This window comes from Pleurodeles waltl, chromosome 2_2 (genome assembly GCF_031143425.1).
Source record: "Pleurodeles waltl isolate 20211129_DDA chromosome 2_2, aPleWal1.hap1.20221129, whole genome shotgun sequence".
Classification (NCBI taxonomy): Eukaryota; Metazoa; Chordata; class Amphibia; order Caudata; family Salamandridae; genus Pleurodeles; species Pleurodeles waltl.
Genome location: NC_090439.1, coordinates 469,038,789 through 469,054,966, shown reverse-complemented (window position 1 = coordinate 469,054,966; position 16,178 = coordinate 469,038,789). Strand labels below are relative to the sequence as shown.

General features: G+C 43.7%; 1 protein-coding gene across 11 annotated transcripts in view; it reads right to left on the bottom strand.

Moving 5' to 3' along the window:
* Positions 1-16,178, bottom strand: part of DLGAP1 (DLG associated protein 1) — a 2,415,981-nt gene that overhangs the window by 493,996 nt on the left and 1,905,807 nt on the right. For all 11 annotated transcript variants that reach the window (XM_069219941.1, XM_069219948.1, XM_069219940.1 and 8 more), the window contains 2 exons: positions 14,719-14,896; positions 8,047-8,287 (listed from right to left, as the gene is read on the bottom strand). In XM_069219941.1, the coding sequence (XP_069076042.1) occupies positions 8,047-8,287; positions 14,719-14,896 (419 nt within the window). The remainder of the gene's footprint in view (positions 1-8,046; positions 8,288-14,718; positions 14,897-16,178) is intronic.

Below are 16,178 nucleotides of genomic sequence, written 5' to 3'. Positions count from 1 at the left end.
GATCACGGTTATGGCTGGCTTGTGTTTTACGGGACTGTTAGCAGGGGTCCCAATTCTTTGCCCACATTAGGTCCTGTGGAGCAGCTTGGTATACACTGAACCATCCTCAAGTGTGGGAGTGTCTAGGTCTACCATTCGTGCATACTTATTTGATGGAGTGGCATGTTCTTCTTCTTAATGGGCCTAGATGGAGAATCGTGGGGCATATTTATACTCCGTTTGCGCCGAATTTGCGTCGTTTTTTTCGACGCAAATTCAACGCAAAACTAACTCCATATTTATACTTTGGCGTTAGACGCGTCTAGCGCCAAAGTTCATGGAGTTAGCGTCATTTTTTGGCGTGAACACCTTCCTTGCGTTAATGAGATGCAAGGTAGGCATGTGCTTGGTATTTATACTCCCGGGCAAAAATGACGCCCGGGAGTGGGCGGGGCAAAAAACCCCGCATTTGCGCCTCTTGTTAACGCCTGGGTCAGGGCAGGCGTTAAGGGACCTGTGGGCTCTGAAGGAGCCCAGAGGTGCCCTCACATGCCCCCAGGGACACCCCCTGTCACCCTTGCCCACCCCAGGAGGACACCCAAGGCTGGAGGGACCCATCCCAGGGAAGTTGAGGTAAGTTGTGGTAAGTATTTTTTGTAAAAAAAAATTTGTGGCATAGGGGGGCCTGATTTGTGCCCCCCTACATGCCACTATGCCCAATGACCATGCCCAGGGGACAGAAGTCCCCTGGGCATGGCCATTGGGCAAGGGGGCATGACTCCTGTCTTTGCTAAGACAGGAGTCATGTTAATGGCGTCTGGGCGCCAAACAAAAATGGCGAAATTCGGGTTAAGACGATTTTTTTGCCTCAGCCTGACTTGCCCCATTTTTCCCTACGCCGGCGCTGCCTGGTGTACGTGGTTTTTTTTCACGCACACCAGGCAGCGCCAGTCGGCTAACGCCATTCAATAAATACGGCGCCCGCATGGTGCTTCAGAATGGCGTTAGCCGGCACTAATTTTTTTGGCGCAAAACTGCGTTAGCGCAGTTTTGCGTCAAAAAGTATAAATATGGCCCCAAATATCTAATTTCAGCGCCAATGGCAAAGGGCTCGATTGCAGGCGCTTTGCCTCTGGATATCTTTCTTTTGCCCAGGGCTCTGACTCAGAGTGTTAAACTTTAAAAATGACTTTATTCCTACCATATGTTTGTTTATCAATTTGTTAATATTTATTTGTTTGCTCCTAATTTATACCAGGTTTTGCATATAGGAAAAAATGTGTATTGATAGCAAATGCATCCACAACAGCCATCTTTGACTTTATTTGTAATATTTCATTCAAGTCAGTTCTAAGATGGTCGATGTGAATGTGCATGCACCTATAACTGCCATCTTACAATGGTTTTGCTAAGATAATAAAAATCCAATCCTAGCTGCCTACTGCATATGCAGGCTTGTGGGCGGACTTGTTGGAATGGTCAACAACACATTTTAAGATAAATAAACACCAACAGAGCAGCAGACAACAGCCAACAAAAAGGAACACAGATAAATAAATGAATAAATAAATAATAAAGTGGGAGCTGGGAGGCAGAAGGAAGAGACAAGGGGGGAAACTGCAGGGGAGTAACAAGGGGGGAGGAGGAGTTGGGAAAGGATATATTAGAAAAATGAAGCTGAGGGTATAAGGAGAGTAAGTAGCACAATGAGCGAGTGGGATGGGAGAAGGTGAAGGAGAAGCAGCACACAGGGAGAGAGCAAGAAAACACATGTAATCTCATGGTGTGCTTAAAGTGAAATATAAAAGTCACTGCCTGAATGCAAGCAGTGCCAGCAGTGGAAGGATACAAGTTAACTAATCAGAGACCGAAGAACTCCTGGATGAAACAAACACATGAATAGGAAGGAAATCTATAGAATCAAGAGGAGACAACTGAGATGGACAACAAAACTATCCAGCAATGATGAAGGGGCTAACCCCAAGCTCATTCTGTGAATATCAGAAGCGATAGGTTTGACCAATTAATAGCTAAAGCGATCTGTGGCTGAGATGCAGTACTTAATTTGTAAATAAAAAGGTGCCGGTGCCCAAAGCCCTCCTCTTAAACATGCGGCTGCTGCAATTAAATGTACGAACACAGAATTCTGAGGCAGCGTGAACCCGAAGCCATCTCGGACCTCTTCAGTCCATTTAAAAGCCACTACCTGCCCCTCCAGCTCACACCTGCAGCTTTCTGCTTTCTTTCATTGTGATGCTTTTTCGTTTTTCCCTTCCTCCGTCTTTCCCAAACGTGTCTTTTGCTTGCAGTAAATGCTTGAGGCAGGAGACTAAGCGCCGGCCCTCAAAAATAGGTGCCGGTGCTCAGCACCGGAAACAACAAGCACAAATTAAGCACTGCTGAGATGTGAAAATACATTTAGTAATTGATTAAACTTTTCTCATTTCAGAAAACCGAGGTCATATTTTGACCCACTGCCTGGTGATGTTGTCTATTGGGTTTGTACACTACTATATTTCACAAGCTCAAATAATAATAATAAATAATTATTTTGCATTGAGTGCAAATCAGTGCAATCATGCATGTGGCAAATCATCTAAGTAATGTGAAACGACACCAATGAAAACTAAAAAATACATTCTTACAAAGCAGAAGAACAACAGGCAAAACAATGAATGAATCATTTTTTGTATGGTAATATCTCACTGAAGACCCAAAGAGGCCAATTCAACCCATTCACTAAATAGAATGGGCAAGACCAAATAGCATATGCATTTTGATCAGTCTTTTGAAGGGTTCTATCAAAGTGGGGAACAATTGTGTTATGAAAAGTTATGGTGAATGTTTGTATAATGATTTAAGGAGTTCTGAGAGCACTTTCATGATCTAAGGTTGGAAGGAGAGATGGGAAGGATGGCCCAGCTGAAAGGAACTGCCGAAACAATAGAGCAGGAATGAGGAAAATTATTATATCCCCCAGATGCAGCAATAGAGTGTTGGGGGTAGATGGTCTTTGGTCTCAGTAGAACAAGCTTGTTCATTTATAAATCCTCTTTATGGGTAGACACCAAAGTCCGTGGTCTTAAAACACCTTTGGACAGAAGCTCCTTCAGTAAACATGTTTGGTCAATTCTCCTTGTGTGATGTAAGCAACAAAAATCTTTCACTCTCAATACTGAAAACATTTATGGTAACAAATGTGTCAAATGTTAAGATGCCCAGGAATAACTGGGCACCACTGCTGGAAACTGGACAGCAGTGTTTTCTTTGGTCAGCTGCATGCATGGTGCCTTCTGCCAAAGATGTTGATGTGTTACGGAACAAGTGCCTGATGCAGTAGGCACTTGTCCCCTTATTTCTGCAGGGAGAGTGCGGGGGGGGGGGGGGGGGAAAGGGCCTGTCCAAGGTTTTTTGTGGATTGATGTTAAGTCTCATAGATATCAAGACGCATAATTGGAGGGACAAAATGCACTCAAATTTTTGTCAATAAATGATCCGTTTCCAGTTTAAAAATTCAACTTGTTTTGGTCCTATTGATCACAAGGGAAAATGTACTGTGTCAAGCATTTCCATGTCAGTAGGCCTTCAGTACACACATGACATGTTGACAAAAATAATGCAGAGAACTACCACTGGTGACCTTCTGAAACTGAATTCAATCTGCTGGTAATAAGTCAAAATGATTAAGACTCCAGTTGCGAGTGGGTTCTTGGCTCAGTTTTAAAGTACAAATCTGGATAGTTAGGGGCAGCATCTAGTTGCAGAGCTATCCATAGTGTAGAAGGTGCAGTGGCATCAGGGCACAAAGGGGCTAGGGGTCCTCTGCACCCCCAGATGTAGCAGTCTTTCACTATCAAACATGGGTTGGGGTCCCATTCACCTTGCTTGCATTAGCACCCTTGGCACCTTTGCTATGTCATTTGCATCAGCCATCTGCACATGTCCTCCTCCCTTTGATGGTAAGAGGGTGGTTGAGGAGCCTGGCCCTGCTGCTTACTTTCTGCCCCTGAGTGCAGGTAGAAAAGGGATTATGGCAAGGGGTCTCCTGCCCATGACTACGAGGAACAGGACAATGAGGTAGAGAGTTCTACACCAGGGGCCTTCAGCCACTGAGAGCAAAGTGTAGACAGGTGGGCTTGGCACCTGCTGCGAGGAGCAGAGGAGCAACCTCCCTCTGAAGGCTAAGTGGGAGTGGAGTCAGGGGTGTAACGAAGGCCCACGCAGTCCCTGCGGTGCGAGGGGCCCAAGCTCCAGGGGGGCCCCTCAGCCCAGCACCTTGCCTGAGTGACTCCAGAGTGGGGCTCCCTCCATGTTCTGTGCAGGGGGGCCTCTCCAATTTCGTTACGCAACTGAGTGGAGTGAGAGCCCTGAGCATTTAATGTAGCTGTATCCTAAGACTACCCCCCTGTTTGCACTCTCACCACCATTCTGGGTTCAAGTGAGGTGCAGAAGGCATGCTCCCTGCAGCTAGTTAGTGTCAGCACAAAGAGGCATCTGATGTGCATCATGTCCTGTGAGGGCTTCAACACACTATTTTCCATGGTCTTGCTCTCCTTGACCCTCTATTTCAGGCCCAGCCTACACTCGTCCTCAAGTCCAAAAAATCTTTACAATTGACGGTGGTTAAACTACATTTCAGCCTGGAGAATTCATCATGTGTTTGTTTTTTTAATTCTATTTAATTTGTAATATTTGTTTTCTTTTCACTTCAAGTCTTGTACCACACGAAGAGACTCAAGGTGTCCTATTAGGAAGTATAATAAATAATTTATTGAACATATATATTTAAAGGAGGAATTGTCCTATTCGATATTCCTAGAATTCAAAACCCATACAGTCTCAAATCACACAGCTGTTCCTTAACTGCAAGACTGGAGTTCATTGATAAACTGTGCACATAACTTGAAGAAAAAACTGCATGAAAGTGTTTCAAGGTATGCACGTTTCTAGCCACAAAACTGAGAATCATATATATTTACAGAATGGAAACGGCTGACCGAGAGAAATCTAAATTCTGGGATAGATATATCTCTCTGTGCCCCACAAGCAACTCCGAGATCAAGATAATGGCGAAAAAAAGAACTACCACTGCAAAAATGGCAGGTGGCATATGGAAGCCAATTTGGCTTCGTTCCATACAATCAAGGACTCAAGTTGCCTTTGTTTTAAGCAAAGAACCAAATACATGAAGCCACATTCAGAGAGGGCTTCCTAGGCAGACAAAGAATACACATTTTCCTTCGTGTTCAAGCGTGTTTCAGTGTAGCTCATGAAAATCTGGCACTGTGGCGACATGCCTCAGCTGCTGCTATTTCTTAATGCACTCTCCTAAAGTGTCTGCTTGCTATCAGATGCTAGCAATATACCTCCTTTGATCTACAAATGGTGGTTTCTGACTGGTAGCATAAGCTTTCCACTAGCTTTTGACACACACTCACAGCTCATCCTCTTCTGGTTCCTGCACAAGATTGGCATCCAAGGACCTACTCTCTGCTGGATCTGCTTCTTCTTAACAAATAGAACACCAGATGTCAGAATGGCACCTTATTTCTCAGAAGCCCAAAAATGAATCTACAAAGTGCCTCAATGTTCTTCACTCAGTCTCGCTATCCTTAATGCATACATGATACCTCTGACCAATGTCATTCGTGCACACAATATCAACATCCTCTTAAATGGCAGCAACACGCAAATCATATTCTATCACTCAGGCGGGACTCCGAACACAAGAAACAAGTTTACCCCCTACATGATGGAAGCTGTTAATTGGGTTAAAGCCAACTGTCAACACCAAGACAGAAGTAGTGACCTTCTCCAAGAACACCTCACCACGGGACTCCCACTGGTGGATAGCTGAGTTCAAACCCACACCCAGCACCCACAACTCACTAGAACACTACAAACCATCCAGAACTCGGCAGCCTAACTCATCCTTAACCTCCCACATAGAACTCACATCAACCCACATTAAGGGTGAGCCCCACTGGCTCCCAATATACTAACACTCATTTCACACTTCTCAGACAAGGCACTATACAATGTAGGCCCTACCTACCTAAAAGATCACAGCTCCTTCCACCAACCACTCACATACCTAACAGGCACCTAAGCTCCACAAGACTCATGTTTTCACACACCACAAGCATACAAATAACCATATCAGGAGGACCGGTGAACTGTTATATCACTCCTAAAGCCTACAATGGCCTCATAAGCCACATCAGACTCTCCTCCTCTCTTCTTGAATTACATATGAATCTGAAGATCTGGATGTTCAATTAACCAACCTACAACATGCCTGCTCAGGGCCAGGATCTTCTCACAGGTGATAGTGCACTTTACAAATGCACATAACATTACATAAAATAACATCACCTGCTTTCTTGACAAGGACTCCATCACATTTTGCTTGTGGGACTCATTAGTCAATCCACTGTGGAGGGGAGGGGGCTGGAGGAATCGGGTCATGACCAGAAGTAATCATGGGATATGAGACGCAGGGGAGAGGGCAGGGGCAAAGAGCTTTAAAATGGGCCTGGAACTTGGTAGCCTCCTCTTTGTCTCCCAATGTGTTGCAACACGGAGTCACCAACAGAATTTTGTCAATCCTTCACCCCAACATGGATACATTTGAGCCCATTGCAGATGAAAAGCAGCACCAGTTGTTGAGGGCACTAGGGTGCTTAGCTGGCCGCCTCCTTCAGGAGAAGCCTTTTGGGCGTGAGTCTGGTTCTGAAGGGGGGCTGTCCTGCTAGCAGCCCTACACTTCTAGCTCTAGCTCAGAGATTATGAGGGGTGTAACCAAGAGTCCCAGGATACCCTGGCAGGAACCAATGTGCTATGAGGTCTCTGGAGATGTAACGGATGTCTGATGTGTAACTTTATCATACGGTCTTTCTGTACTATGCTGTCCCCATAGGGGATGTAAATAGGATATGTGCAATTTCATGTTCAGGTTTGCTATATTGTGAATTGCGCAATGTTAATGGTTGCAGTGGTTGTTATAGCACCTTGTTTGATGTGAAGTAAATTTGCTATGTCCTAACCCAAGAAGTGGAGTCTGTTGCTTTTGTTGGGGAAGGGAGGGCCAAGTAGTTTGGTATACCCCATCACCATTGCACGAACGAGTGCACTGTTGCTAATTACTTTGCTAATCACATACAGGCCTACCCACAAAGGTAAATTATGTTTACAACCAAATTTACTTTTTTTTTATGTTTGTCAGGCATTCACCAAGAGATTCCTGGTAGGTTTAAACCCATTTGCAAGAGTGGAGATCTCCCTACCTGCAAATCTCATTCAAGGGGAGGAAAAATGAGAGTTCCGTGGACTGGTTAGTTTTGGATGTTTGGGAATGCCTACATACACCTACATACCTATATGCTTGTGGGTATTCCAAACTCTGGTCTATCCTTTTCCATCCTGAAAAGGGTCAGAAATGTACTCCTGCATGGGGCTGTGTCAAACACATTTCCAGGCTGTGAAGGGGGATAGATCTTCACCAGATGTGCCTTGGGTGTAGGGGAAGAGCTTTCTTTAAGGGGAAAATATTTTACCCACTGACAAAAACATGTAGAAAAACTCCTGCATTTGCACAGGGGATCCGGTACCCTTATGTGGAGCTGTCCGCTACGGAAAATGTAATACAGCGGTAGTAGGATTTCAGAGGTAAAATCGAATGACCAAACCATGAGTTCACCTGGAAACCTGTGCATGGCGTAGATTACCAATCCTTGGAATGTTTGTGAATTAAAAAATTTAGGAAAAGTATGGTCAGGTGAAGATTCCAACTTTTTCCACAAACTGAGCTCATATAGTATAACAAGATTTAATTAAGTAAAACTCACAGAGTTTAGGGAAGTCACTTTGTTATGTATCTAGACAACCAACAATTCTCCTGGTCAGTCCTGAATTCTTTCCTACCCAGCCCTGTGTGCTTCTTTTGAGCTCTGATGTTCGCTACTGTGACTCCTCCTGGGGCCCTCTGGATAGACCTCATGGTCCAAACGACAACAGTCCACACAATGCACCCTATGTCGGAGCACTCATTCTACTCTCTTTACTTACCGGTGCTGTTCTGGATGGTCCTCACTGTGGTCGTTGTGCGTGGGGGTGATGAAGACCTCAGTGACACACATTCGTCGTCTTGGGAGCAGCCCTTTTCGATAGCCCTAACATAGCTGTGGCTCCTCATGCGAAAACAGCCTGGCATGGGCAAATCCAAGGCCTCCACAGCCTGCGACTCCAGTTCACTGAACACGGACTCACAGACGGATTCAAACTGACCGTTTAGCTCCATCTCGCTCATCTGCAGGCAAAGACCAGGCACTTTGGTTACATTCATGGAATCAGTCTGGTGTATTACTTAAAAACAGAATTACATCATCATTACAATCCTTTAACTTTTCGATGCACCTATCTTTGGAACGTTTGTAAAACTGACTTGTTACATGACTGCAACTTACTCAACATATTTCAGCCTTTGCAGTTTGAGCTACAAGGGCATGCAGCGGGACCTAGTGGTTTGGCATGACTCAACCGCTCATCCTACACATTTCTGTAAAATCACCAAATAGCCTCCTCTCTATTTATGATGTGCTACCTGTGGTGATGCACCTTCTTTCTGGCTATGACTCTGTTGAGCATCGCACTGGAGAATTTCCTAGCCTGGATTCTGTCCCTTCGTCACACCCTGGCCAGAACCAAACTGGTTTCTGATACTCCCTAGCTGAGAACCTCCCCAGTTTTAGTGATTCCGCTCTTGTGTTTCTCCTATTCACTTGTTTTATTGTTTGCATGTCATCCAAATGCACACATAAGTCCACCAAAGAGGCTGGCCAGCGTAAGTGACACCCCACGACATGTGAGTCATCAGCCCAAAACCCACCGAGTCAAAGTTATGTTCAACAGATGTTGAGTTTTGTCCGGTCAGCTGTTGTTTTATGTCCCATCAATGGTGTTGTCTTACACAATATGTTTCGGTTATGTTTACATAAGGGGTCTGGTGTTTGCCAGTGACGAATGTTGTATGATGCAGTAGGGTTACATGGGAAGGAACGATGCAGTATGGAAAGGTCTTGTGGTTAAAAATATGGAGTGCAGTGAAGTAGTGTTGGTCATTGTGGTGTGATGCTGTCAGGTGTTGAGTAACACAATGAATTGTGGAAGGCACCGGTGTGGATTGGGACAGAGAGTTCCAGGCAGCTAGATTTACAAACATACAGAATGGTTTCTAAGGAAAGAGGGGGAGATCTGGAGTAGTGTGTTGTGTGGTTATGTGGGCGCGTGGTGAGTGTTGAGCTGTGGTGTAGTTTGACATGGTGATGAGATTTGTTGCAATCTTTAGAGATATTAAATGATGTAGTTTAGAAGGAGTGTAGTTAAGGAATAATGCGTGGCTAAGGAATAATGTATGGTATTCTGATTGGGGAAATGTCCTCTTCCGGTCGGAAGGGTGGACCTATTTCAATAGATTAAAAGAACGAACCATCCCTTTTTATCACTGAATTTATAACCCAGATTCAATACAAAGGGCACTGAGTTTGTATCGCGTGGTTGTGAGATTCGAATAAAATATCTTTGCTAGTTATATATATTCTATGCAGGATTTATCCATGGTAGAAAATAATGAAACGTGAAGTGAGATACATTTCTCAATCTGGTATGAATGATTAAACGAGTTTAATAAAATAAACGGTTACAGATGTTAAAATGAATTAGTCCGGCATAGTGCAAACAGTGTTTTTTTTGTGTAATACAGCATCTGCGTCAAGCACCTGAGCGTGTGGTGGTAATCCATTGTGAAATAGAGCCCGTTTCTTAGTACAGTAACGATGGAGCATACCAAGGCATCTGGGGACCCTTTTTTCTAAAAGCACAACACTGATTTTTAAAGTCTGTTGTATAGGTGTTGTGAATGTCCACAATATTTTCCTTCAAAGGCGAACCGGAGCACAAGGCAAGGAATCAGTGGAAACAAGGTAAAGTCTATCTTGTCCATTCCTTATTGTTTTTTCTGTAGGTACATGGTTCATAGTGATGATGCCGAATGTTTCGACTTATAAAGGCAGACTTGTCTTTGATGGGGTCTTTGTCTGGGCTGGTAGATGGTCACTGATTCACAAGCATAAGCATTATTGTAATGGACTGTGGACAGCACCAAGGGGGAGGATGTTTTTCATATAGAACTGCCCCAAAAAGTGTTTCCAACCTTACAGCATAGTCCTTGTAAGTCAGACTTCTGAAAATGTATATGTACATATAGAAATCGTAATGAGATAGTTGTATGGCAATAGTGCAGAATAAATCGTTCACATACAAAATGGATGTCTATCTCATTAGATTTTTGTCTCTTGTGTAAAAACAAAGTGGCATATTTATACTCTGATCCGAATATGCATAATTTTTTTTCCACAAATTCGGCGCAAACTTAACTCCATATTTATACTTTGGCGCTAATTAATGGAGTGAGAGTCATTTTTTTACCGTGGAAACCTACCTTGCGTTAATACCATGAAAGGTAGGCGTTCCCGGGCAAAAAATGACTCAAAGGCATTTGCGCCTTATTTATACTTCTGTGCACAAATGACGCACGGGAGGGGGAGGACCTTAAAAAATGACTCTAAACCAGTTTAGTCCCATTTTGTAATGCCTGGATCAGGGCTGGCGTTAAGGGACCTGTGTGCTCATTTCCATGGTCTCCGACCATGGAAGCAGTCCACAGGTGCCCTTCCCTGCACCCAGGGACACCCCCTGCAACCCTCGCCCACCCCTGGAGGACACCCATGGATGGGGGGGGACCCATCTACGGTAAGTAGAGGTAAGTATTTTTTTTTATGTAGAAGTGGCATGGGGGGCCTAACTTGGGCTCCCCTACAAGCCACAGGAGTAATTTCCATGGGGGTTGTGCATCAAAAAATGACGCAAGTCAGGTTAGAGCCAATATTTTTGACTCTAACCTGACTTGCACCATTCTTTGGCACACAACCCCCGGTCTTCCCTTCGCCTCCGCTGCCTGGTTACCGTAATTTATTTTGACACTAACCAGGCCGCAGCGCCGGCTACCATCATTCCATAAATAAGGCGCCCGGCTGGCGCTTTGGAATGGCAGTAGCCCGCGTTAAACTTTTTGACGCAAATCTGAGCTAGTGCAGATTTGGGCCAAAAAGTATAAATATAGGACAAAATATCATCTATTGCCAGTTGTTGAGAAGTTAGCTCTAAGGTGCTGTGTGTTTGTTTACTCACCAATTGGCAGAGAAGGCTGCACTGAGAAGGAACATAGGTCATCGGTCAAAGCTGACTTTGATTATCCTGATATCACCAACTAGAAATTTTTGGCAGATTGGTTTTGAATGCATGTGTGTATCTGTCAGCACAATTCATCTAGAGTGAAATGACCACCCACTTCCGCTCACCATTCTTGTTTTGCTCTCCGGTGCTTCTTCACCTCAAATGCAAGACTTTCCATTTGACACTTGCATTTTTCTTGACATCCGTACGACCACTCTTCAAATGTTCTAACAGTTGTTTATTTTCCCACCCTCTGGCTTTTTAATCCTATTGCACATCATAGAGTCCTAACATGATGGAGATGCAATGTCAATCTGCCCTAGCTCCACCCGCAAGCCAACCTCTGTGTAGCAGTTCAATTCATAAATGGCACAAAGAAGTAGCTCATATGACTCAATTTATGAGGGATTTTTACTGGCTGTGGGATCTAGAATCTACTTCAAAGAGCACGCACTGCCCACAAAGCTCCTGGCTATGGTCTATATGGTCTAACCATAAATCTGAAAGACAAACTGTGCAACACAGAAATTCTGAGAATCATTATAAATCACTTATGCTGACTCCTTGAAATGCAAAAAGCAAAACAGTGTAAAATATTCAATCAACCCTCCCATTAAGCCACAAAACGTTTGAACTGTCTACCTCAGAATCCACCACTCAATTCAAACATACTCTCTTTCTTTAAAGACTTGAAAACACACATATTCAGGATGATCGAGTTGTACCTGAATTCGCTGAGAATGTTTTATTATATTTTCTGAGTTCAGAGAAAGCCCTATGTTGCCCCTGCGGCTAGGATTGTGCAATACAAATATTTTTCATAAATAGCCTCCATCAAAACAACAACTGCAAAGTTGTTCCAAAAGACTATAATAGTATTAACTGAGTCATGTATGTTTGTACCATTCATCAGTAGGTTCTTTCCTGATATTTATCTCTACTTATGCGCACCTATTATCTTAAATCGGTTAGTCCGCTCCTAGGCCATTTCACAATTTTAAGACTATTATGATGCTGCATAGCGTAATTCAAACATTGTCAAAAGCTAAGATAAAATTCCAGTACACTTCACTTGTTGCTCTTCTTTGATGTTTTGAGACTTAAACCCTAGAAACTCTATTAAGTGTGACCGGTATGAGGTCCCTCAATTAAAACCATACTATGCAGATCACGTGATCCTGTTACGTCACGCAGATTCATAAGTTTTTGCTCTCATGTCCTTGTCACTGAAAGAAGGCCTAGTGATCTTTAGCTGTCAGCTGCTTTTATATATATACTGTGCAGATGGTGTTTACTGGCATACCCTGGTTCTGTCCTTTCTCCTAATATTACAGCAAAGATTAACTTTTAAAATGTTCAAATATAAAAATTATTTGCCTATTACAAATAATACACAAAACAGTAATGCCACACCTTCACTGATAACCCTTTATCAGGCCCCCAACTGGGCCCCAACTTGTCCTCCCAAAAACCGCATGGCTGTCAATTTACCAAACCGCCAGATATAGCAGAAGTGTCATCACACATCCGTTGACCCTTGATGTCAATGTAGGGTTGATGCCTTTTCCCAACCTTAACCATCCCATAGCCTCCCACTCAATGCTGAGAGGGTAAATAAGAACTAGAGAAAATACACAGGGCCGTAGACTCTAGTACACTCCAGCCCCTCCCTCAGATTCCATAACTGCCTGAGACCAGAGCTACAAGAGCAGTGACAGACATAGGAATGGCCAATCCAGAAGCCGCAGTATCTGGGTATGCCTAATTGGCATTCATTATTTTATGTTTGGAATATACACTTTGTAGGTTCATTGAGATGTATATCTTTCTTCTATGAATTCCTCTTACTTGGCTAAAATGATCCAGATGCCCCAAATATTATTACTGTGTCTTGTGCTTTGTGCTTCTGCCTTGCTGTTTACCTCTAGTTCTCTCTCGTAAGGCCTGAGAACTTGTGGAGAGTTTGTGACACTAAGTCAGGAGGTTCAAGTAGCAAGCAATGACTGTGCCCAAGAGCCCCCCTGTACCCCCCTTTGCAGCCCGTTAGCTGTGCCGATTCCATTCAGATGTAAAATACAACATGTGATCAACAAGCCATGTGGAGCAAGGATCCAGCAACGGGTGGTCTTGTAGACGGAGAATCATGAAAGAAGATATTGTTAGTGATCTGTTAGCTATATTGTTTCTTTTTACACAGCTCCAAGTTAATAATCCCATTTAAAAAGGAGTTTTGGCGCCTTACCATCATTAATTACAATGCCTCAATTTCCATGAGTTTAACACTTTAAAACTTCCATCCAGGATAAACATAATAAAATCTGGCCTATGCTGTTGATAACTCAAAGTGGGTAAAAAGCCAATTCTGCTGTAATCTATTGGGTTTTCCACAAATTAAATATGCTTATGCAAGGTAGTAATAAAGAAGGGCATATTTCAGTTTGAATTACAGTGTTGCTTTAGCACATTTTTGCATCTTGGTATCCTTATTATTTCACTTAATCATCCACTGAGATTTGGCAATATGGATCTCTTTTGTGCACTAGCTCTATCTTAATAATATACATTGATTCATTAAATATTCTCAGGGATAGAAAAATGTAGTACCCCGTAAATGTATGTCATGCAACATTGCTAGCACCCGCATCTGTTTGCGTATGTGTGATGATCCCACCCTGGAACTCTAATTGTTTCACCAATGAGTTGGGAAGCTTTCCCAAGTGTCTCTTTTTAATGCACATTTTTAAGGTAAATTATTTAATATGCAGTGTCTCTGTGAGGAGCAGCTGGGAATGCCTTTCCTTATGTAAACTACTACAATGTTAAAGGAACTAGAATATCAGAGTTCTCAAAGGATTTACTCATCACTTATAATGTGTGAGTGAGTTTGTATGTTTTGAATATTTCAACGCTCTCAGGGTTTTATTATTGTTTTTAGAGATCCGTTGCTGCTATCATTTCTCGCGCACACCAGTTATCATTCAGCGCTACTGAGGCCTTTCTGATGAGAGGCATAGTTGCAAGTTCAGCTTAGACACAGACATGACTCAGAGTCCACATGACCGGTAGACACGACTGATAAGTAGGGGTGGGTGGTGAACTGAGCTCCGCTTGCGGAGTTTGCAGAGTTTTTCCCACTTCTCACTCCGCGTACAGTAACTCTAGCGGCAGAAAAGCAGCGCCCTCTTGCGTTGCGCAAGGAGCCATTCACGCTGATTTTTCAGCACGGGACAAACACCTGGCGCAAAAAATCAGTGCGAACGGCGCAATCTAACGCACACTGCTGCTTGCGGAACTCCGCGTAGCGCGGTGGAGTTTTTTGGGGCACTTCGCGGAGCTCCGTGTAGCGCAACTCAGCGATCTCCGCCCAGGCCCACTGCTAATCCTCATTCAGAGCAGCACTGGAGCGAGCATATATCTGAACTCCCCGCATCTTGAGTTGCTGCTTACCTGGCTGAGTGTGCTCATGGCTCTCATGTAGCTCTCGTTTCGCGAGCGGAATTTAGGAGATGCAAGCAGAGCCGCTGGGTCCAGTGTGTCCAGACTCCTGTTGATTGACACTTCGCTCACTGCCCTCAAGTAGCTGTGGCTCCGGATTTGAAGCTTTGGAGAGTGCTCGTTGGAAATCCTTAAAAGAAAGAGCAGAAACACGTTGTTCAAGGTCTCAGACCTTCGTTTTCTAATAATATTCACCATGACTTTAATTGCATTTTGTTTGCAGTTTGACAATCTGAAGGATGTACAGTTTCCCATGCTAACGGACAAGCTAAGGCATTGTTTGCGAGTCTGCAGGCCTAGCACCTTATACCAGCCCTCCCCTTGGGTCGAGTTCACTCAGGCCAACTCAGAACATCTGGAGAGGAGCCGCCCCATTTGTACCTGTATTTGTAGTACGATCTATGAAGCTAAAGCACAAGCCTCAGGCTTCTTGGTGATGATCTAACCACACCAAGTAATATGTTAGTGGCAGGTTTACTCCGCTTTCCAAAGTTTTAAAAGATTGAAATAATAATAGAAAGGCTCACACAGACACTTAGAGAAAAATGTGGTCAGGAATGAGAATACGTTCCCACCAATGCAAGATTCCTTCATGTTGGAATTTAAAAATCTCACTGTCGAATAGAAACAATTCTTGTCTGGGATGTTAAAGTTCGGTTCTGCCAAGAATGAAGGACAGTGAGGGAACAGTGCCTTATAAGTAAGGGACTGGCATCTGTGCTTGAACCAGTCCTGAATATGTCACCAATCTAGGGAAGACAGAGCAGGACTGGTCTGATCCCATCTGCCCCCTGTGAGAATTCTGGGTCAGAGGCTTCCAGGACAGTCAGAAGATAATGAGCATCAATTGCAAAAACTGGGGTCTTTAGCATCTGCTGTTCTGGGAGGGAATGATGTGAAAAAATACCCTTTTTAACACTTAACTATCAGGGTGGCAAGGCAGAGCATTCCAAGGCTTACCCGGGGAGGTGCTGTGGGCTACAGACTCAGGACTCAGCAATGCAACAAACAACACTTCATAATTTACTGTCCAGTCAGTGCTTTTTCTTATACAAAGGGGAAAGCACTTTAATATACACACTACTGAATCCTACACACACATTAACAAATGTTTACAGAATGGAAAGTGGAAATACCACTAGTGACACCCTTTAAAGAGGTCTCACAACCAACAGAGGGCACACACCAATGAAATGTAATACAGGCCTAGTAACACCCTAAATGCCATGTGGTTGGCCTGCGTTGCACCTCTAAAAGTGTGCAAAGCATCAAGCCCTGACCCATACAAACACCGCAGTCCCCTATGTGCTTTATACAACATTAGGGGGGGGGGTGAATTAATAAAAAGTCAGGCCACTGGCTTTGTCAGGGTGTAAATAATTAACCAAATGCAGAATATAAATCCCGTAAAA